A 25,177-nucleotide genomic window follows, 5' to 3' on the forward strand; every position below is an offset into this window, starting at 1 on the left:
GGGGTCCTCACCCTGTAGTGAGTGTACCATGTCCAGCAGCACTGGAGTCAGAGTCTGACTGTAGTTGTGGAAAAGGTCCAGGAATAAAACCTCTGTACATGGCTGTTTTACACACACACACACACACACACACACACACACACACACACACACACACACAGAAGGAAGGAAGACAAAAAAAAAAAAAGGTGTAAAACTTTGTGTTTCAGTTTCCACTTCATTCCACTTTAACACCATTTCCACCAGTTTAATACCAGCAGCACATCATCCACCCCACATCCATCCCTGTGTTCACCACTCAATCCCTCCATTTAGTCCTCCCTGTGAGACAGTTTTGTTTTCTTGCCTTACTCTTATTTTTTCCTCTTTTAAAGGTTCTCAGCCCCACCCAAAAATAAATAAATAAATAAATAATCACACTAATATTTCGCTGCTCCGCCTTTAGCTTTAATTACGACATACATTCACCGTGGCACTGTTTCAACAACCTCATTAACCTCATTCTTCTCTGTGCTCTCACGGAAGGCGGTCGCATTTCTCTGCCTCTCCTTCCCTCATCTTCCCTGCTTCTGCTTCTCTGTCTCGTGTCTGTCTATTGTCTATACTTTTGAGAGATTCTCTCCGCACTGCTCTCCAAACTAAAAAATCATGGAATTAATAAACTGGTCTCTTCACGCAATTGACAATTTCTCGACGAGAAGCCTGGGTTCGGGGGAACCGGCCTGTCCTGCTGGAACGTTTGCAGCTGGCTACACGATGGACGTGTGGGAGAGGTGGCGGGTCGTGTGCCTGGCGGTTCTTTCTGTGGAGGACATTGAAGACATCTACCTATTCGGAACCATGATTACAGGACTTTTGCTGACTGGATTAGGCATCGCCCTGGTTATCAGGGAAATCAGAAAACGGTGACGGCTGTCCAAAGCCCCATTAAGCTGCCTGACATGATTGAAGCGGTGGGCAGAGCTGTCGGCACTCAGACTGTGGCTATTCAGAACTTGAACCACAACATGGATAACATCATGGAGAAGCTTTTGGCTTTGCAAAGGAAAATGGATCGATTTGGAGACCAGAATGGACAAACAGTAGTTGTGTAAAAGAATGCATCTACTTGCCCCAAGACCAAACAATCCCAATCTTATCTGCTTTCGGCTCCCTCAGACAGCACTGGCCTTGGCCAAGGCCGTTGCTGGGACAGCTCCCCCCCCCGAAGATCACTGCAGTGAGATGCTCTTGTATTCCTTCCCCCACTTCCCACGGTCACCACTTTTACCCCCAGTGTGACAAGTGGGTAAGCGCAGTCATCGGCTGCAGGACCGGAGTGCTTGTTTGCGCTGGGTTACCTATACCTCTGCCCCTCCCATGATCGCCCCCTCCCTCACCCCCTTCCCCCTCGAGTCCCGAGTTTTCATGTTGTAAAGTACTGTGTTATTTTGTGCTTATGTGCTGAGATGTTTTTTTTTAATGTTCCCACACTGTACTCCCCACAGGAGCATAGTGTGGGGATTACTTTTTTCTCCTCCCCTCCCGTTACTCTGTATTTTTCATCCCTGTCTTCCTGCCCTGTCTACTCCCCCTGCATCAATTGTATGCATGTGTATGTACGGACGGGTTGACGGCCAATTTCGCTGGTACTTGCGACAAAGTGACAAAGGGTTCATTCATTCATTCACAACGTGCCCCATTCACCATCACGGCAACGCAAAATGTGCCCCATTCATTGTCACAACAACGCACAACGTGCCCCATTCACCGTCATGGCAACGCACAACATGCCCCATTAAAAAAGAAACATGGCGGCGCGCACACACGCAGCAGCGCCTCTCTGTCCCGACAGAACGGTGTTGTCGTGTTTGTGTTTTAAAACAGTGTGTATCTGTTCGTCTTTGTCGCGTCCATCAGTCTCAAGGCGCACATACTCCCATGATTTTCTGCTCGACATCCGCAGAACTATATTCATGGATATAAATCCAGCGGACACGGAAGTGCTATGCGACTACGGTTTGCTCCGGAGGCCTGCTCAACCACCAATCCCCACTCCTGCATCCAGCCCACAGTGGAAGCGCCACAGGTGGAACATGCGGAAGCAGAAGAGGGGCAAGCACGGAGGTATCTGGGCTAGACTAGCGGGTAGCCCTCACCGGCCGGCTATCCCTACCATCACTCTGGCCAACGCACGCTCGCTGGACAACAAGCTGGATTATGTCCACCTGCTCCGCTCATCTTTTAAGTCTGTGAGTGAGTGCTGTGTCCTTGTTTTTGTGGAAACATGGTTTAACGACAGCGTCCCGGACTGTGCCATTCAGCTAGCTCGGCTAACATGCTACCGGTCAGACAGAGCGCTAGTCGGGGGGGGGAATCACAGTGGAGGACTCTGTGTTTACAATCAGTGATGCCTGGTGCCGTGATGCTGTTGTGGTCTGCAAACATTGCTCACGACTGGTGGAGTTTATAATTATTAAGTGCCGGCCATTCTACCTGCCAAGGGAATTTACAGCCATATGGCTGGCAGCATTATACATCCCTCCCGGCTCCAATAACAACAGGAGTGAAGCACTGAATGAACTCTATCAGCACATCAGTGAGCAGCAGACAGCCCACCCAGATGCTTTCCTCATCCTAGCTGGGGATTTCAAATCATGCAAACCCCAAGAGCGTGCTTCCAAAACTCTATGGACATATCAACTTTCCCACACGTGGAAACAATACTCTGGACAATGTTTACACCATGCATAAAGATGCCTACAAAGCCCTACTCCTCCCCCACCTTGGGGCCTCAGATCACTCCACTGTTATGCTAATGCCAGCATACAGGCCACTGGTTAAAGAGTCACCAAACCAGCTACAAAACAGATACGTGTGTGGCCAGAGGGGTCCTCAGAGGCACTCCAGGACTGTTTTTCTACCACTGACTGGAGCATGTTCAGACAGGCGGCCACCTACAGCAACATCACAAATCTCCAGGAGTACACGGAGACTGTCACTACCTACATGAGGAAGTGCATGGATGACGTTACGGTCAGCAGAACCATCTCCATTCGGGCCAATCAGAAGCCATGGCTGACACGGGAAGTCCACAGGCTCCTGTGGGCTCGGAACGCCGCCTTCAGAGCTGGGGAGGAGGTGGGCCTGAGGACAGCTAGGGCCAATCTGTCACGAGGCATCAGGGTGGCCAAGAGACAGTATTCCAGGTACATTGCTGACCATTTAAATGACAGCAGAGACACCAGGAACCTGTGGCGGGGGATTCAGACCATCACAGACTACAAGCCCTCGCCGCAGACCTGTGACAACTCCACGTCTCTGCTGAATCAGTTGAACGACTTCTTCACTCGCTTTGAGGCAGACAACAGCACCACGGCACAGAAGACCCCACCACCTCCCGGTGACCAGGTGTTGACCCTGTCCCCAGACAGCGTGAGGAGAGCTCTCAGGATGACAAATTCACGAAAAGCACCGGGTCCTGATAACATTCCTGGTCATGTCCTGAGAGACTGTGCCAAGGAGCTCACAGATGTCTTTACAGACATCAACATCTCGTTGAGCCAGGCTGTTGTCCCCACGTGCCTCAAAACCACCACCACCATCATCCCGGTCCCGAAGAAGCCATCTCCCTCCTGCTTCAATGACTACCACCCTGTCGCACTCACTCCCATCCTCATGAAGTGCTTCGAGCAGTTAGTCATGCGGCATATCAAGTCTGCCCTGGACCCCTTCCAGTTTGCATATCAGTCCAACCGTTCGCCCAATGACGCCATCTCCACTGCCCTCCACTCAACCCTCACCCACCTGCAGACAAAAGACTCATATGTCAGAATGCTGTTCATAGACTTTAGCTCAGCATTCAACACAATCATTCCTCAGCAGCTCATTCAGAAACTGGAGCAGCTGGGACTCAACACCTCCCTGTGCAACTGGCTGCTGGACTTCCTGACGGGGAGACCACAGGCTGTACAGGTCGGCAGCAACTCCTCCAGCACCATCACATTGAACACGGGGGCCCCCCCCCAAGGATGTGTGCTAAGCCCCCTCCTCTTCACTCTGCTGACCCACGACTGCACACCAACATCCAACTCTAATCTCATTAAGCTTGCGGATGACACGACTGTGGTAGGTCTCATCAACAATGGCGATGCGACAATCTACAGGAGTGAGGTGAGCCACCTGGCCATGTGGTGCAAGGACAACAATCTCCGTCTGAACGTGGAGAAGACGAAGGAGATTGTTGTGGACTTCAGGAGAGAGCACACCCAGCATGCTCCACTATTTATCGATGGTGCTGCAGTGGAGAGGGTGAGCAGCACCAAGTTTCTGGGTGTGCACATCTCTGACGACCTGTTCTGGAGCAACAACACCGCATCACGGGCCAAAAAAGCCCAACAGCGTCTGTACTTCCTCCGCAAACTGAGGAGAGCAAGAGCCCCGGCCCCCATCATGCACACTTTCGACAGAGGCACCATCGAGAACATCCTGACCAGCTGCATCACCGTGTGGTACGGCGCCTGCACCGTGTCCTGCTGCAAGACTCTGCAGCGCATCGTGAGAGCAGCTGAGAGGATCATTGGTGTCTCTCTCCCTTCTCTAATGGATATTTATAACTCCCGCCTCACCCGCAAAGCCATCAGAATTGCAGGTGACCCCACCCACCCATCTCACAACCTCTTCCGTCTGCTGCCGTTGGGGAGGAGACTGCGGAGTCTCCGGGCCAAAACCAGCAGGCTCAAGGACAGTTTCTTTCACCAGGCGGTCAGGAGGCTCAACTCCCTCCCTGTTCTGCCCCTCCTCTCCCCTCTGCCCCCTGCCACAGATTCTGCTTGCACACCCCCTGCCCCCCCCTTCAGCATCTGACATGTCATCCTCAGTCCCCCCCCCCCCCAAAAAACACACACACACACACACACACATACATCTCAACGTTCATTAACACACTGAACTCAGGGACCGCACATCTCACTTTACCTCGCTCATTTGCACTATTCCGCACTACCTCACCTTAACAGCTGACAGTTTGTTTATACCAGGCTTTCGTCTAAACGGGGGAACAGGGGTGCTGCGCCCTCTTACTCTCGGCGTGCGCCCCCTTACCGACTCCGTGAAAACATCCCAGCAACACTACGTGACAATGTGTCTGATCATCAAATACGTTATAATTGCTCCAAAAATATTCCAATCATAGTAGATACACCGCCAGACGGTGCAAAAACAATCCGAATTGGCGTTTTCCAGACTGAGGCGCCATGTTGTTTAGTTGTTTACTTGTCGCGGCTGCTCTCATGAGATTTGACATGGGTTACATACAAGGTCAGCTGACTTGTAGCGCGAGATTTCTCGAGACTGAATGACCTTTCACCCACCGGCGCGGGAGCTTTTGACAGAAGTAGTTCGCGAGTTGTTTTTGTTGACACTTGGGCATTTAAAGATGTCATCCCATGGCACGAAGTGGAAGAAAGCCAAAGACTGTCCGGGGCAGAAGATGATTAGGCCAAATAAAAAAAAAAAAAAAAAAAAAAAAAAAATAGTGTGTTTCCGGTAACCCGACCGATTGAGAATTTCCGCGTCGAAATTGCCGACCGCAAAGTTTTTATTACAAATTTCCCTCAATATTTTAGTGTAAGTGGCGTTAGTTTGTCATAATTTTTTGTTTCAACGCATTCAAGTTGTGAAAGAAACGATAAAAAGTAAAATGTTTCGCCACTTCTATCAGCCGTCCTGCATAAACTGAGCCGAGCCGCCATTTTGAATCCTCATTCAAGGCTGTAATGCAAATTGCTTCCTTTTCAGTATACAAGTGCACTTCCATGGCAGGGAAAAACACTACATTTTGCCGCCTATGTAGTCCCCTATTTATACAAATGGGAGTCATTCAGGATTCAGCCATGTTTTTGCTCGACCCAAGTTCTACAGTAGGCAAGGCCGTCTGCTTTTAATGGAAGTAGCCTAGCCTAGGACGTTATTTTCACGTTATTTCTTGATAAGGTGTTTTCACGTTATTACATGAAAATATCATGAAATATCTCTTCCGTAGATCATAACTCGAACTCTCGCGATATTTTTTTTATTCGTTTAAAGATTTAAAACACTTATTTTATTATGATGTGTGGTATAAAAGGATTCTGTGCCAAAATACTATTTTGTAAGATGTTTACTTGTGTTAATTTTTTCGAACAAAATAAAAAAAAAATTAAGAAGAAAAAAAAAACCTTTCCTACCTACCGACCTCATTTTAGTATTTCATGTTACCGGAAACACATTTTTTTTTTTTTTTGGCCTAACTTCTTTCTTTTTCAAATGTTGACAGACAACAATTTGTTACAATTTCCCTCTCAGATAGCCTCAGAATGTCCCATTGGAGCATTTTTCAAAGCCTTTGCACGGCGGGGGGGGGGGGGGGGGGGACAACCGGCACCATCTCCTCCCCACCATGGTGAGCGCCCTCATACTAAATTTTTCTAGAAAAACCCTGTATACTGCTTATTTCATGTTTACCTGCTATACCTCAAGTGCCCTTGACTTTGTTTATTTGCACTAATTTACGAGATATATATATATATATATATATATATATATATATATATATATATATATATATATATATATATAAGTGTTTAGTCTATGTTTAGTTCTTATCTAGAGTGTTTATACTGTTTATATTGGGTTTTTTTCAATTATTCTATTATTTTTATTTATTGCATTACCTGTTTGAACCGTGGGTCAGAGAGGACTGAAATTTCATCTGTGCTGTATGTCGAGCATGTATAGCATATCTGACAATAAAGTTGACTTGACTGATTCACCGTCATGGCAACCCACAACGTGCCCCATTCACCGTCACGGCAACCCACAACGTGCCCCATTCACCGTCACGGCAACCCACAACGTGCCCCATTCACCGTCACGGCAACCCACAACGTGCCCCATTCACCGTCACGGCAGCCAACAACGTGCCCCATTCACCGTCACGGCAACCCACAACGTGCCCCATTCACCGTCTCAACAACGCACAATATACCCCATTCACCGTCACAACAACGCACAATATACCCCATTCACTGTCACAACAAGGCACAATATACCCCATTCACCATCACAAGGCACAATATACCCCATTCACCATCACAACGCACAATATACCCCATTCACCATCACAACAACGCACAATATACCCCATTCACCATCACAACGCACAATATACCCCATTCACCATTACAACAACACAAAATATACCTCATTCACTGTCACAACAACGCACAATATACCCCATTCACCATCACAACGCACAATATACCCCATTCACCATCACAACGCACAATATACCCCATTCACCATTACAACAACACAAAATATACCTCATTCACTGTCACAACAACGCACAATATACCCCATTCACCATCACAAGGCACAATATACCCCATTCACCGTCTCAACAACGCACAATATACCCCATTCACCGTCATAACAAAAGCACAATATACCCCATTCACCGTCACAATGCACAATATACCCCATTCACCGTCTCAACAACGCACAATATACCCCATTCACCGTCACAACAACGCACAATATACCTCATTCACCATTACAACGCACAATATACCCCATTCACCATCACAACAACGCACAATATACCCCATTCATCATTACAACAACACAAAATATACCTCATTCACTGTCACAACAACGCACAATATACCTCATTCACCATCACAACGCACAATATACCCCATTCACCGTCTCAACAACGCACAATATACCCCATTCACCGTCACAACAAAAGCACAATATACCCCATTCACCGTCACAACGCACAATATACCCCATTCACCGTCACAACAACGCACAATATACCTCATTCACCATTACAACAACACAAAATATACCTCATTCACTGTAACAACAATGCACAATATACCTCATTCACCATCACAACGCACAATATACCCCATTCACCGTCACAACAACGCACAATATACCCCATTCACCATTACAACACAAAATATACCTCATTCACTGTCACAACAACGCACAATATAACTCATTCACCATCAAAACGCACAATATACCCCATTCACCGTCTCAACAACGCACAATATACCCCATTCACCGTCACAACAAAAGCACAATATACCCCATTCACCGTCTCAACAACGCACAATATACCTCATTAACTGTCACAACAACGCACAATATACCTCACTGTCACAACACACAATATACCTCATTCACCGTCACAACAAAGCACAATATACCTCATTCACCATCACAACGCACAATATGCCCCATTCACCGTCTCAACAACGCACAATATACCCCATTCACCGTCACAACAAAAGCACAATATACCCCATTCACCGTCTCAACAACGCACAATATACCTCATTCACCGTCACAACAACACACAACATACCTCATTCACCATCACAACGCACAATATGCCCCATTCACCGTCTCAACAACGCACAATATACACCATTCAGCGTCTCAACAACGCACAATATACCCCATTCACCGTCACAACAACTAACAATATACCCCATTCACCGTCACAACAACGCACAATATACCTCATTCACAGTCACAACGCACAATATACCCCATTCACCTTCAACAACAACGCACAATATACCCCATTCACCGTCAACAACAACGCACAATATACCCCATTCACCATCACAACAACGCACAATATACCCCATTCACCATCACAACGCACAATATACCCCATTCACCATTACAACAACACAAAATATACCTCATTCACTGTCACAACAACGCACAATATACCCCATTCACCATCACAACGCACAATATACCCCATTCACCATCACAACGCACAATATACCCCATTCACCATCACAACGCACAATATACCCCATTCACCATTACAACAACACAAAATATACCTCATTCACTGTCACAACAACGCACAATATACCCCATTCACCATCACAAGGCACAATATACCCCATTCACCGTCTCAACAACGCACAATATACCCCATTCACCGTCATAACAAAAGCACAATATACCCCATTCACCGTCACAATGCACAATATACCCCATTCACCGTCTCAACAACGCACAATATACCCCATTCACCGTCACAACAACGCACAATATACCTCATTCACCATTACAACGCACAATATACCCCATTCACCATCACAACAACGCACAATATACCCCATTCATCATTACAACAACACAAAATATACCTCATTCACTGTCACAACAACGCACAATATACCTCATTCACCATCACAACGCACAATATACCCCATTCACCGTCTCAACAACGCACAATATACCCCATTCACCGTCACAACAAAAGCACAATATACCCCATTCACCGTCACAACGCACAATATACCCCATTCACCGTCACAACAACGCACAATATACCTCATTCACCATTACAACAACACAAAATATACCTCATTCACTGTAACAACAATGCACAATATACCTCATTCACCATCACAACGCACAATATACCCCATTCACCGTCACAACAACGCACAATATACCCCATTCACCATTACAACACAAAATATACCTCATTCACTGTCACAACAACGCACAATATAACTCATTCACCATCAAAACGCACAATATACCCCATTCACCGTCTCAACAACGCACAATATACCCCATTCACCGTCACAACAAAAGCACAATATACCCCATTCACCGTCTCAACAACGCACAATATACCTCATTAACTGTCACAACAACGCACAATATACCTCACTGTCACAACACACAATATACCTCATTCACCGTCACAACAAAGCACAATATACCTCATTCACCATCACAACGCACAATATGCCCCATTCACCGTCTCAACAACGCACAATATACCCCATTCACCGTCACAACAAAAGCACAATATACCCCATTCACCGTCTCAACAAAGCACAATATACCTCATTCACCATCACAACGCACAATATGCCCCATTCACCGTCTCAACAACGCACAATATACCCCATTCACCGTCACAACAAAAGCACAATATACCTCATTCACCGTCACAACAACACACAACATACCTCATTCACCATCACAACGCACAATATGCCCCATTCACCGTCTCAACAACGCACAATATACACTATTCAGCGTCTCAACAACGCACAATATACCCCATTCACCGTCACAACAACTAACAATATACCCCATTCACCGTCACAACAACGCACAATATACCTCATTCACAGTCACAACGCACAATATACCCCATTCACCATTACAACGCACAATATACCCCATTCACCATTACAACACAAAATATACCTCATTCACCGTCACAACAACGCACAATATACCCCATTCACTGTCACAACAACGCACAATATACCCCATTCACCATCACAACAACGCACAATATACCCCATTCACCGTCACAACAACGCACAATATACCCCATTCACCGTCACAACAACGCACAATACACCCCATTCACAGTCACAACAACGCACAATACACCCCATTCACCGTCACAACAACGCACAATACACCCCATTCACCGTCACAACAACGCACAATACACCCCATTCACCGTCACAACAACGCACAATATACCCCATTCACCTTCAACAACAACGCACAATATACCCCATTCACCGTCAACAACAACGCACAATATACCCCATTCACCGTCAACAACAACGCACAATATACCCCATTCAACGTCAACAACAACGCACAATATACCCCATTCACCGTCAACGACAACGCACAATATACCTCATTCACAGTCACAACGCACAATATACCCCATTCACCATTACAACGCACAATATACCCCATTCACCATTACAACACAAAATATACCTCATTCACCGTCACAACAACGCACAATATACCCCATTCACTGTCACAACAACGCACAATATACCCCATTCACCATCACAACAACGCACAATATACCCCATTCACCGTCACAACAACGCACAATATACCCCATTCACCGTCACAACAACGCACAATACACCCCATTCACAGTCACAACAACGCACAATACACCCCATTCACCGTCACAACAACGCACAATACACCCCATTCACCGTCACAACAACGCACAATACACCCCATTCACCGTCACAACAACGCACAATATACCCCATTCACCTTCAACAACAACGCACAATATACCCCATTCACCGTCAACAACAACGCACAATATACCCCATTCACCGTCAACAACAACGCACAATATACCCCATTCAACGTCAACAACAACGCACAATATACCCCATTCACCGTCAACGACAAAGCACAATATACCTCATTCACAGTCACAGCAACACACAATATACCCCATTCACTGTCAACAACGCACAATATACCCCATTCACAGTCACAGCAACACACAATATACCTCATTCACAGTCACAATGCACAATATACCTCATTCACAGTCACAAGGCACAATATACCCCATTCACCATCACAAGGCACAATATACCCCATTCACCATCACAACGCACAATATACCCCATTCACCATTACAACAACACAAAATATACCTCATTCACTGTCACAACAACGCACAATATACCCCATTCACCATCACAACGCACAATATACCCCATTCACCATCACAACGCACAATATACCCCATTCACCATCACAACGCACAATATACCCCATTCACAGTCACAGCAACACACAATATACCTCATTCACAGTCACAATGCACAATATACCTCATTCACAGTCACAACAATGCACAATATATCTAATTCACAGTCACAACGCACAATATACCTCATTCACCGTCAACGACAACGCACAATATACCTCATTCACTGTCAACGCACAATGTACCCCATTCACCGTCTCAACAACGCACAATATACCTCATTCACAGTCACAGCAACACACAATATACCCCATTCACTGTCAACAACGCACAATATACCCCATTCACAGTCACAGCAACACACAATATACCTCATTCACAGTCACAATGCACAATATACCTCTTTCACTGTCACAACAATGCACAATATATCTAATTCACAGTCACAACGCACAATATACCTCATTCACTGTCACAACGCACAATATACCCCATTCACCGTCTCAACAACACACAATATACCTCATTCACTGTCACAACAACGCACAATATACCCCATTCACTGTCACAACAACAATACCTCATTCACTGTCACAACAACAATACCTCATTCACTGTCACAACAACGCACAATATACCTCATTCACTGTCACAACAACGCACAATATACCCCATTCACCGTCTCAACAACACACAATATACCTCATTCACTGTCACAACAACGCACAATATACCCCATTCACTGTCACAACAACACACAATATACCTCATTCACTGTCACAACAATACCTCATTCACTGTCACAACAACGCACAATATACCTCATTTCACTGTCACAACACACAATATACCCCATTCACCGTCACAACAACGCACAAAATACCTCATTCAGTCACAACAACGCACAATATACCTCATTCACCGTCACAACGCACAAGATACCCCATTCACCGTCTCAACAACGCACAAAATACCTCATTCAGTCACAACAACGCACAATATACCTCATTCACTGTCACAACAATGCACAATATACCCCATTCACCGTCACAACAATGCACAATATACCCCATTCTCTGTCACAACAACGCACAATATACCCCATTCACTGTCACAACACACAATGTACCGCATTCACAGTAACAGCAACACACAATATACCTCATTCAGTCACAACAACGCACAATATACATTGCAGAAGCATGGTGCCCATTGTTTCAGCTATCTGTTGAGACACACATCATACCTACTGGGTGGAAAAAATCAATAATAATTCCTATCCCAAAAAAGCCATGCCCAAGAGAAAATAATGATTTCAGACCTGTTGCATTAACATCTGTAATAATGAAATCATTTGAGCGATTGATGTTGGGCAAATTAAGAGCACAAGTTCAACATCTCCTTGATCCCTATCAATTTGCCTACAAAGATAGGAGAAGCACTGGGGATGCTTTATGCACTACATCCCACCTCATACTAAAACACTTGGAAAACAGCAGGGCATATGCCAGATTACTCTTTATGGATTTTAGTTCAGCTTTTAATACTATTGTACCAAACCTTTTAGTAGATCAATTAAAAAGTATGGAAGTCAACCCAGTAATAATAAAATGGTATGAAGCCTTCCTTACTGATAGAACACAGCAAGTAAAGATAAACTCCACACTTTCAGACTCACTGACCATTAATATAGGAGTTCCACAGGGTTGCGTGAGCTCTCCATTACTGTTCACACTATATACCAACGAATGTAGAAACTATTATACAAATAATCATATTATTAAGTTTTCAGATGACACAGTAATTCTTAGTCTGTTAATGCAGGACTCAGATGCCTCTGTCTATCAGTCAGAAATAGACAGGGTGGTGAGGTGGTGTGAATCAAACAAACTGGTTTTAAATGTGAGTAAAACAAAAGAGATGATTTTTGACCCCAGATCCATAGGCAACCATGCTTTGGTGACGTTAAATGGGGAGGCAGTGGAACAGGTAGCAATGTACAAATACCTTGGTGTTGTATTCGACTTTGAACTTAAATGGGGACCGCATGTTGAGTTTTTATGCTCAAGGATTAGCCAGAGGCTGCATTTTTTGAGAAGGCTGAGAGTTTTTGGCATTGACAAAGACATAATGATGGCATTTTACAGGGCCTCCATTGAGTCTATCATCAGATACGGCATCACAGTTTGGTTAGGGAACCTGTCTGTGAAATTGAAAGCCCAATTACAAACCCTTATTAAGAGAGCGGGGAAGATAATGGGCATGCCCCCTCCCACATCGCTTCAGGTTTTATTTGATGAGGCAGTGAGGAGGCAGGGACTGAAAATCGTAGAGGATGATGAACATATTTTGCATGGAGAATATGAACTCTTACCATCAGGAAGAAGATATAGGCTGCCAAACTGCAGGACAAATAGGTGTAAATTGTCAATGGTTCCTTGGTCTATTAAATTACTCAATAGTAGGTAGTGTGGGGGTGTTGGGGTGGGGGTGTTAGGTTAGGTTTTTTAGGCATTCACCGTCTCAACAACGCACAATATACCCCATTCACCGTCACAACAATGCACAATATACCCCATTCACCGTCTCAACGCACAATATACCCCATTCACAGTCACAACAACGCACAATATACCCCATTCACAGTCACAACGCACAATATACCCCATTCACTGCCAGAACAACGCACAATATACCCCATTCACTGCCAGAACAACGCACAATATACCCCATTCATAGTAACACACAATATACCTTCTTCACTGCCACAACAACGCACAATATACCCCATTCACAGTAACACACAATATACCTCATTCACAGTCACAACAACGCACAATATACCCCATTCACTGTCACAACAACACACAATATACCTCATTCACTGTCACAACAACGCACAATATACCTCATTTCACTGTCAATACACAATATACCCCATTCACCGTCTCAACAACGCACAATATACCTCATTCACTGTCACAACAACGCACAATATACCTCATTCACCATCAAAACGCACAAGATACCCCATTCACCGTCTCAACAACACACAAGATACCCCATTCACCGTCTCAACAACGCACAATATACCTCATTCACAGTCACAACACTACACAATATACCTCATTCACTGTCACAACAACGCACAATATACCTCATTTCACTGTCAATACACAATATACCCCATTCACTGTCTCAACAACGCACAATATACCTCATTCACTGTCACAACAACGCACAATATACCTCATTCACCATCAAAACGCACAAGATACCCTATTCACCGTCTCAACAACACACAAGATACCCCATTCACCGTCTCAACAACACACAAGATACCCCATTCACCGTCTCAACAACACACAAGATACCCCATTCACCGTCACAACGCACAATATACCCCATTCACCATCACAACAACGCACAATATACCCCATTCACCATCACAACAAGGCACAATATACCCCAGTCACAACACACAATATACCTCATTCACAGTCACAACACACAATATACCTCATTCACTGTCACAATGCACAATATACCCCCTTCACCGTCACAACAACGCACAATATACCCCATTCACAGTCACAACACACAATATACCTCATTCAGTCACAACAACGCACAATATACCCCATTCACTGTCACAACGCACAATATACCCCATTCACAGTCACAACACACAATATACCTCATTCACTGTCACAATGCACAATATACCCCCTTCACCGTCACAACAACGCACAATATACCCCATTCACAGTCACAACACACAATATACCTCATTCACTGTCACAACAACGCACAATATACCCCATTCACAGTCACAACACACAATATACCTCATTCACTGTCACAACGCACAATATACCCCATTCACCGTCACAACAACGCACAATGTACCCCATTCAGTCACAACACATAATATACCTCATTCACTGTCACAACAACGCACAATATACCCCATTCACCTTCACAACAACGCACAATATACCCCATTCACCTTCACAACAACGCACAATATACCCCATTCACAGTCACAACGCACAATATACCTCATTCACAGTCACAACACACAATATACCCCATTCAGTCACAACGCACAAATTTCTCTCATTCACATTCACAGCAACACACAATATACCCCATTCACAGTCACAGCAACGCACAATATACCTCATTCACAGTCACAGCAATGCACAATATACCCCATTCACAGTCACAACGCACAATATACCTCATTCACAGTCACAACGCACAATATACCCCATTCACCGTCTCAACAACGCAGAATATACCTCATTCACTGTCACAACAATGCACAATATACCCCATTCTCTGTCACAACGACACACAATATACCTCATTCACCGTCACAACAACACACAATGTACTCCATTCACCGTCACAACACCACACAGTATACCTCATTTACGTCACAATGCACAATATACCTCACTCACAGTCTCAACATCTATTCCCATCCAGAGCTGCATTAGTGATCGTGTCGCTAAGATCGTGTCTCGACTTCAGGAGACTGGAACCTCTCTGTCAAATCTTCTCCAGCATCCCAGAGACTCTCAGTGGGGGTTCAGGTATGGACTCTGAGGGTTAATTAATGTGTAAATGATTCCTCATGCTCCCTGAGCCACTTTTTCACTCTCTAAGCCCTAATTTTATTCCATCAGGGAAGAAAAACCCCACTGATGTGAACCTGGTCGTTCGGTACATTCAGGTCGTCAGCTGACTTCATTTTATTGCCCCGTAACGCTGCTGAGTCTCGACCTGACCGACTAAACCAACCCCAGATGTATAGCTGAGAACAGCAGCTGACCAACAAAAAAGAAAGGTGATTACCGGGCCCAAAGGGCCAGTGGGGGGGGGGGGGGGGGGGGGGGTTTCAATTGAGAAAATTTTGCATTTTCAAGGACTGAAAATTGATTTTTTTTTTTGGCATCTGGCATGGTGAATTTACCTCATTAGATACCCCCAAATCCTGTCAGTAATCCTGTCTGTTTAGTGTGTACATAAGAGTACATCAGCACCAGACCTCTTGTGCCTCACCAACTTTCAACTATGCAATCTATCTACAGGTCAACAACATCTGAGCTGGAATTTGGTTCCCTAGCACCCAGGAGTATACCATTTGGTTATACAGTGTCTTGCAAAAGTATTCATCGCCCTTGGTGTTTGTCCTGTTTTGTCGCATTACAAGCTGGAATTAAAATGGATTTTTGGAGAGTTAGCACCATTTGATTTACACAACATGCCTACCACTTTAAAGGTGAAATTTTTTTTTTTTTTTTATTGTGACACAAACAATAATTAAAATGAAAAAAAAAACAGGAATCTGGAGTGTGCATAAGTATCCCCTCCCCCTTTAAAGTCAGTCAATACTTTATAGAACCACCTTTTGCTACAATTACAGCTGCAAGTCTCTTGGGGTGTCTCTCTATTAGCTCAGCATATCTAGCCACTGGGATTTTTGCCCGTTCCTCAAGACAAAACTGCTCCAACTCCTTCAAGTTAGATGGGTTGCGTTGGTGTACAGCAATCTTCAAGTTATGCCACAGATTCTCAATTGGATTGAGGTCTGGGCTTTGATTAGGCCATTCCAAGACATTTAAATGTTTCCCTTTAAACCACTCCAGTGTAGCTTTAGCAGTATGTTTAGGGTCTTTGTCCTGCTGGAATGTGAACCTTCATCCCAGTCTCAAACCTCTGGCCGACTCAAACAGGTTTTCCTCCAGAATTGCCCTGTATTTAGTGCCATCCATCATTCCTTCAGTCCTGACCAGCTTTCCTGTCCCTGCAGATGGAAAACGTCCCCACAGCATGATGCTGCCACCACCATGCCTCACTGTAGGGATGGTGTTCGGTTTGCATCACACATGGCATTTCCCATGATGGCCAAAAAGATTAATTTTTGCCTCATTTGACCAGAGAATTTTCTTCCATGTGTTTGGGGAGTTTGCCACATGCTGTTGGGCAAAGTCCAAACGGGGTTTCTTAAGCAACGGCTTTTTTCTGGCCACTCTTCCATAAAGCCCCGCCCACTCTGTGGAGTGTATGGCTTCAAGTGGTCCTATGGACAGATACTCCCATCTCCACTGTAGATCTTTGCAGCTCCTTCAGTGTTATCTTTGGTGTCTTTGTTGCATCTCTGATACCCCTTTTCCACCAAATCAGTTCCAGGGCTGGTTCACAACTCGTTCAACTTGCGAGCCAGCTGAGAACCAGTTTGCTTTTCCATAGCTCGGGGTGCTAAGGGGAGCCATGTCAGTTACGTCGCTGTATACGTCAGTTACGTTGCTGCGTTTGCATAAACCTTGGCACGAACATCGAAGCAACAACAACACGGAGAAGCAGCAGCAACAACAATGGATGGCTTCACATTTGTACAGCTGCTACTTCTCATCGCTTAAAAATGGCGACCTTTCGTGGTCTTGCTATTGTTGTTGGTCTTAACACCTCCCCGCTGACATAAGCGGTTCTTTCCTCTGGCCTAGCAAAGAGTTGGTGCTAGCCTGGAACCGGTTTTTCTGGCCCCAGAGCCAGTTCTTTGTCAGTGGAAACAGAAAAGCCGGTTCCAAACTAAGCACTGGCCCCGAACCAGCCCTGGAACTGCTTTGGTGGAAAAGGGGCATGATTAATGCCCTCCTTGCCTGGTCTGTGAGTTTTGGTTGGTGGGGCCTTCTCTTGTCAGGTTTGTAGTGGTGCCATATTCTTTCCATTTTGCTATACTGGATTTAATGGAGCTCTGTGGGATATTCAAAGTTTGGGATATTTTTTTTATAACCCAACCCTGATCTATACTTCTCCACAACTTTGTCTCTGACCTGTTTGGAGGCTCCTTGGTTCTCATGTTGCTTGCTTTGTTGTGTTGCAGAGTCAGGGTCCTTCTAGAACAGGTTGATTTATACAGACATCATGTGACCGCTCATGCGACACTTTGATTGCACACAGTTGGATCTTAATCAACTAATTATGTGACTTATGAAGTGAATTGGTTGGACCAGCTCTTATTTAGGGGTTTCATACGAAGGGGGGTGAATACTTATGCACACTCCAGATTTCTGTTTATCTTATTGTTTGTGTCACAATTAAAAAAAAGAAATAACATTTTTAAAAAATGTGCACCTTTAAAGTGGTCGGCATGTTATGTAAATCAAAATGGTGCTAACCCTCCAAAAATCCATTTTAATTCCAGCTTGTAATGCGACAAAACAGAACAAACACCAAAAGGGGGCGGGGTGAATACTTTTGCAAGACACTAATGTTTCAATCAAAATGGAATTCTGTCTGCTTAGAATAAACAATACCAGACTACATCAGCACAAAGAGGGGGAGAGTATTGTCCCCAAAATGTATGCAATGCATTCCCTCTCTCTACCATCATGTGTGCAAGAATCATAGTGTTAGCCAGACAGGTCCGATTGTCTTTCAGACTCACTCAGTTTCCTATTGATAAAATATACTCAATTTGGACGGCCAGGTAAAGCCTATGGACACCCTATTTTTAAATTTCTGGCTAACACTAAGTCAAGAACTACCGAATACAATCTAAATGTGCAATGTATACAAACCACAACTTGCAAATAAGTTCTTCATAGCATCATTAAGCCCTGTCATCTTTTAGCATCAGAGTACACATCCCGAATAAACTGGCATTAATATCAATTTCTCATGTCAATGTTTGTCAATAAACTGATATTCAAATAGTCACCAGCATCACAGATAAATATTCTCACATCCAGAGAGACTGCATATACATCATGCCCTAATCTCAAGATTTATACTGTATAAAATCATAAGAATAGGGCATGATGTACATGCAGTCTCTTAGGGTGTGAGAATATTTCTCCATCAGTGACATAGTGGGATGCATTCAAACTTGAAATCAAACTATGAACAAAGAAATAATTTGCAAGGACAGTACTTGCACATAGCACACCTTCATTCAGGGGACGAGTTCGGGAAAAACTCCTATTGTCGCTCAACTCCTGCTACTAAAACGTATTACTTCATCTACATTCCGAAATGTTAACCACTGATTTTAGATGTACTATTATCGAGTTTCGCCCGCATGCTAGGTTTTGATCGCGTTAGAAATCCGAAATGGAAAGAAACTGTAGGGTTATCAATCCTCGTTTGCAGCGGTTGGTTTCGTCATTATTTTCGTTCAAAATATCCATCACATCCAAAATCCTAGTTTTACATGCAGAATCAACGAGACTGGCCCCTACATCAAGTTTTTTTTTTTTGCACTTAGAAATCCATTTTGGCAAGAAACCTGAAGTCGCCCATCCTTGTTTGCGTCAAGTCCGATTTGTCATGAATTTTCGCTCAAAATATACTAGTGCATCTCAAAAAATTAGAATACCATGAAAAAGTTCCTTTTTTTTATAATTTAATTCAAAAAGGTAAACTTTCATATATTCTATATTCATTACATGTAAAGTGAAATATTTAAAGCCTTTGTTTTAATTTTGATGATTATGGCTTATAGCTCATGAAAATCAGAAATCCAGTATCTCAAATTATTAGAATATTCCCTAAGATCAATCAAAAAAAGGATTTACAATACAGAAATGTCCAACTTCTGAAAAGTATATTCATTTATACACTCAATACTTGGTTGGGGCTCCTTTACCATGAATTACTGTATCAATGCGGTGTGGCATGGAGGTGATCAGTCTGTGGCACTGCTGAGGTGTTATTGAAGCCCAGGTTGCTTTTATAGTGGCCTTCAGCGTATCTGTATTTTTGGGTCGGGTGTTTCTCATCTTCCTCTTGACAATACCCCATAGATTCTCTATGGGGTTCAGGTCAGGCAAGTTGGCTGGCCAATCAAACACAGTAATATCATGGTCAGCAAACCATTTGGTAGTAGTTTTGGCACTGTGGGTAGGTGCAAAGTCCTGCTGGAAAAAGAAATCAGCATCTCCAAAAAGCTCGTCAGCAGATAGAAGCATGAAGTGCTCTGAAATCTCCTGGTAGATGGCTGTGTTGACTTTGGACTTGATAAAATACAGTGGACCAACACCAGCAGATGACATGGCACCCCAAATCATCACAGACCGTGGAAACTTCACACTGGGCTTCAAACACCTTGGATTCTGTGCCTCTCCACTCTTCCTCCAGACTCTAGAACCGTGATTTCCAAATTAAATGCAAAATGTACTTTCATCTGAAAAGAGGACTTTGGACCACTGAGCAACAGTCCATTTCTTTCTCTCCTTAGCCCAGATAAGACACTTCTGACATTGTCTCTGGCTCAGGAGTAGCTTGATATTAGGAATGCGAAAGTTGTATCCCCTTTCTTGAAGATGTCTGTTCGTGATGGGTCTTGATACACTGACACCAGCCTCAGTCCACTCCTTGTGAAGCTCTCCCAAGTTCTTGAATCAACTTTTCTTGACAATCCTCTCAAGACTGTGGCCATCCCTGTCGCTTGTGCACCTTTTCCAGCCACCCTTTTCAGCAATGACCTTTTGTGGCTTACCCTCCTTGTGGAGGGCATCAGTGATCATCTTCTGGACAACAGTCGAGTCAGCAGTCTTCCCCATGATTGTGGTTGTGTGTACTGAACTAGACCGAGAGATACACTGTGTTCATACTGTTTTACTCAAACTCGAAATGAAATATTCTAATATTTTGAGATGGGTTTTTTTAATGTTTTTGTACTGTATGCCATACTGATTAAAATTAAAATAGAAAAATGCTTGAAACATTTTAGTTTATGTGTAATGAGTCTATAATATATAACTTTCACTTTCTTAAATAACTGATGGAAAATATTGAACTTTTTCACAATATTCTAATTTTTTGAGATGCACTAGTACAATCGCATCCGAAAAATAACTCAGCGACAGAAGCAATAAGATCATATGCTTTTCCATTTACAAGCAGCGTTCAAGATAACTTTTTTTGTTGTTTTAATATATATTAAGTAATAAATGTACGAGTGACAGAAAATAGACACGAGTCTTATTACAAGTTTAAAACTGTTGTTTTTGGCAGCCATTTTTGATTTAGTTTTAGTCTTATGGACGAAATGCTTATTAGTTTTAGTCACATTTTAGTCAATTCTATCCTTGATAGTTTTGGTCTAGTTTTAGTTGATGAAAACAAAGGGTTTTAGTCCAATTTTAATCAGCCATTCATTTTAGTCGAAAAATAATTACTTTAAAACATTAAATTAGGCCAATACAGAGATAGGAAATTGTAATAGAGGTTGACAGGTTGTGCATAACATGCTCTCTACATAAATGCTGTCTAGCGCGCACGCTCTCTACATAAACGCTGTCTAGTGCGCACGCTCTCTACATAAACGCTGTCTAGTGCGCATGCTCTCTACATAAACGCTGTCTAGCGTGTATACTCCATTGTTCACAGACTCGTGTTTCTGCCTCCGTTTAACATGTCGCAATGCGCTGATAGAGCACAAACATGTCATGATGAACACACAACTAGAAGATGACCACGCTGTCCGTTAATGTAAATATGATGGCTAAACATGTTAGAGTAGAGTAGTACTTTAACATTAGCCAGAACACACACACGTGCCTGTGTGTGTTAAGGAAACCTGACATAATCGATAACACAATCTGTGTGCGCGCGCGCTCACACGTGTATGGGGCAAGGGGTGGGGATGAGTGATTACTAACACACACACACACACCTACATTTAGCTTTGGCAGAAATGCAAGACAATAAAAAAAACAAAAAATCTAATGATTAGTGTGGCTGTCACCATGGTAACAAGACAAATGCATTTAAAAACTGAATAAAGTGACAGACGGCTTCGTAATTAACTGCGTGTCAAACTTCAAAAAGCACAGATCATTTATACAGAACACACAAAACTACAAATATTCTTCTGTGTGTATATACGGTGACATCCCGAGAGGCTGCGTCTTGGAGGGGCGTTATGTTCCACGTAGATGGCTCCAACAACAAGCAGCTATAACCCCATCTGGTGGTGGGGTTGGGAACTTCACCCCTCAGCACACCTGTGGCCAATGAGGGCTTAATGAGAGCTCAAAATCTCTGTGTGAATGTGGAGGAGGAGGAAAGAGGTTCATGGACTCTTTTTGCTGAGTGGATCCTGCTGGGCGGAGTATTCATGGAAATGCTTATCTGGAAGTCTTACCTGAGGGATTTTGCACTGAAGCATTTACCTGTGTTATGAATGCCTGCTACTGGACTGCCACCGGGCTGAAGACTACAGGGATTGTTGACTGGACTCAAAGTAAGGCAGAAGATTTTGTTTGTTCTGTGAAAAGGATATTGGACTGAAGGAAACCTGCCTATAATTTTGTTATTCTAAAGCCAGAGACATTTTTTGAGTTTGACTTGGGAATCCATCCTCGTTTGAACACTGGACTTTGAGATACCTTTTCTGTTTAATCTCCTGGTATAACATTAAAAATCTTGATTTATTTTAACCTTTGTGTCCTTGCACTAATTGAAGGGTCCCGCTGAGAGCCAGTCAACCTCTCGTGATATCACATATGGTGGAGGATGCGGGCACTTCAATCATCAATAATAGTGCAGGTACGGGGAGGACACTGAACATTCGATTACACAATTCTCACAGTTAGCCATAGCCCCTCCCCATAACAAGATGGAGGAAATTTTGAAGGCCCTTGTTGCAGGCCAGCAAGCCCAAATTCAGGCGAGTGCGGCCCTCCTGGAGGAACAAAGGAAGGCCAACCAACTGAAAGCAGAGGAGTTGCAGCTACAGAAGAGGATGGCTGTTCGGAGTGTTGGCCCAAAAAAGGCAAGTAACTTTATCTCCAAAATGGGGGCCACAGTTGATGTTGAGGCATACTTGCACACCTTTGAAGCCACGGCCACGAGGGAAGGATGGCCCAAGGCACAGTGGGTTGGACTGTTAGCCCCATTCTTAACGGGAGAATCATCGAACGCTGTCCGAGACCTACCCCCTGACAAGACTACGAACTATGATGCTCTGAAGACTGAGATCCTCAGCAGACATGAGCTCACCAAGTTCGGGATAGCTCAACGCTTCCACAGCTGGACCTTTCAAGCAAACCAGGCTCCCTGTGCGCAGATGCACGAACTTTCCAGAATCGCGAGGAGATAGCTGGAAACTGAAAAAACCACAGCGGCTGCAGTAGTGGAGGCCATGGTCGTGGATCACTACATTCGAGCCCTGCCATATGAGGCGAAGCACTTCATCAGCCAACAAGCCTTAACCACAGCTGAACTGACTGTTGAAGCTGTGGAAAAGTACCAGGCCACAACAGAAATGCTCCGTGCTTCCAGGAAGGACCCCAGGACTGCGCCCCCGCTGCCGACAGGGGGAGGCCGCCCCAAAAACCCCAAGGTGACCAGCCCAGCCACAGCAGGACCTGGCTATGCTCCAGGGGGAGCCAGAAGCCGGCCGGGTCCGGTTAGAATTCCCCGTGATAGTGACACCTGACAATGCTTCCGGTGTGGGGGTATGGGACACATGTCTTAGCAGTATGGGAAACCGGTGGACGAGCCTATGCCCACTGCAGGGTCCGCCAGCTCACCATCCGCCCAGCTGTTCGCATCACTCGTCGGGGCTGCAGACGGGCCCCCAGATCGACCCCCCCCCCCCAACCACCTGCCCAGTGACGGTGAATTGCCGTGATGTCGAAGCATTGTTAGATTCGGGTAGTCGGGTCACCTTGCCTGGGTACCCCGCAGTCAGAGGGGTAAGACTCGTCCTGCAAACACACAAGTGCAACCCGCACAACCACTCATCCCTGCGTTTGCCCTCGCAGGGATGACAGGCACCCAGGCCGACACAGAGACTGGCCCGGACACTGGAGAAGAGAATGTGGCCCCGGAAAGCTCTCCAAGCTCCAACAAGGAAGACACCCCAGGCACCGAGGAGCTGCCCCAGGCCAGTATGGTACTGCCCAATTGCAGGACCCCACGCTTGCAAATGCCTTAAGAAATGTGCAGGTGCTAGAGGAAGTACTGTTAGGGGGTAGAGCAAGCCCTACATACCCCCATTTCGCAATTATACGTGGCCTACTGTATCAGGTGGTAAAGTAAAATGACGAAGTGCATGAACAGCTCCTTGTACCACAGCCCCACCGGGCGACTGTGCTCAATCTGGCACACACACATCCACTGGGGGCCCACCTAGGTGTAGAGAAGACAAAAGAGAGGATCTTACAGCGTTTCTTCTGGCTGGGAGTGCACAAGGAAATAGAGAATTACTGTCCTAGTTGCCCAAAATGCCAGGTGGCGGCACCTAAGCCCCCATACCGTAACCCGCTCATCCCCTTACCAATTATCGAAACTCCTTTTGAGAGGATTGGACTGGATATAGTTGGTCCTTTGCCAAAAAGCTCCAGGGGGCATCAGTACATCCTGGACTATGCGACCCGGTACCCTGAGGCCATCCCCCTGAGGAAGGCGACCTCCAAACAAATAGCCAAGGAGCTGTTCCTCCTCTCCACCAGTCTAGGAATTCCAAAGGAGATATTGACAGACCAAGGCAGCCCGTTCATGTCCAGGGTGATGAAAGAACTGTGTGCCCTGTTGAAGATCAAACAGTTGCAAAGATCTGTCTACCACCCC

At 44.7% G+C, this 25,177-nt stretch overlaps 1 protein-coding gene across 3 annotated transcripts in view; it reads right to left on the reverse strand.

The window, feature by feature from the left end:
- The window catches only part of ipo11 (importin 11), a 113,853-nt gene that overhangs the window by 59,094 nt on the left and 29,582 nt on the right, over window positions 1-25,177 (reverse strand). For all 3 annotated transcript variants that reach the window (XM_060931026.1, XM_060931028.1, XM_060931029.1), the window contains exon 13: window positions 12-102. In XM_060931026.1, coding sequence (XP_060787009.1) covers window positions 12-102 — 91 coding nt within the window. The remainder of the gene's footprint in view (window positions 1-11; window positions 103-25,177) is intronic.

Source organism: Neoarius graeffei, chromosome 10 (genome assembly GCF_027579695.1).
Source record: "Neoarius graeffei isolate fNeoGra1 chromosome 10, fNeoGra1.pri, whole genome shotgun sequence".
Taxonomy (NCBI): Eukaryota; Metazoa; Chordata; class Actinopteri; order Siluriformes; family Ariidae; genus Neoarius; species Neoarius graeffei.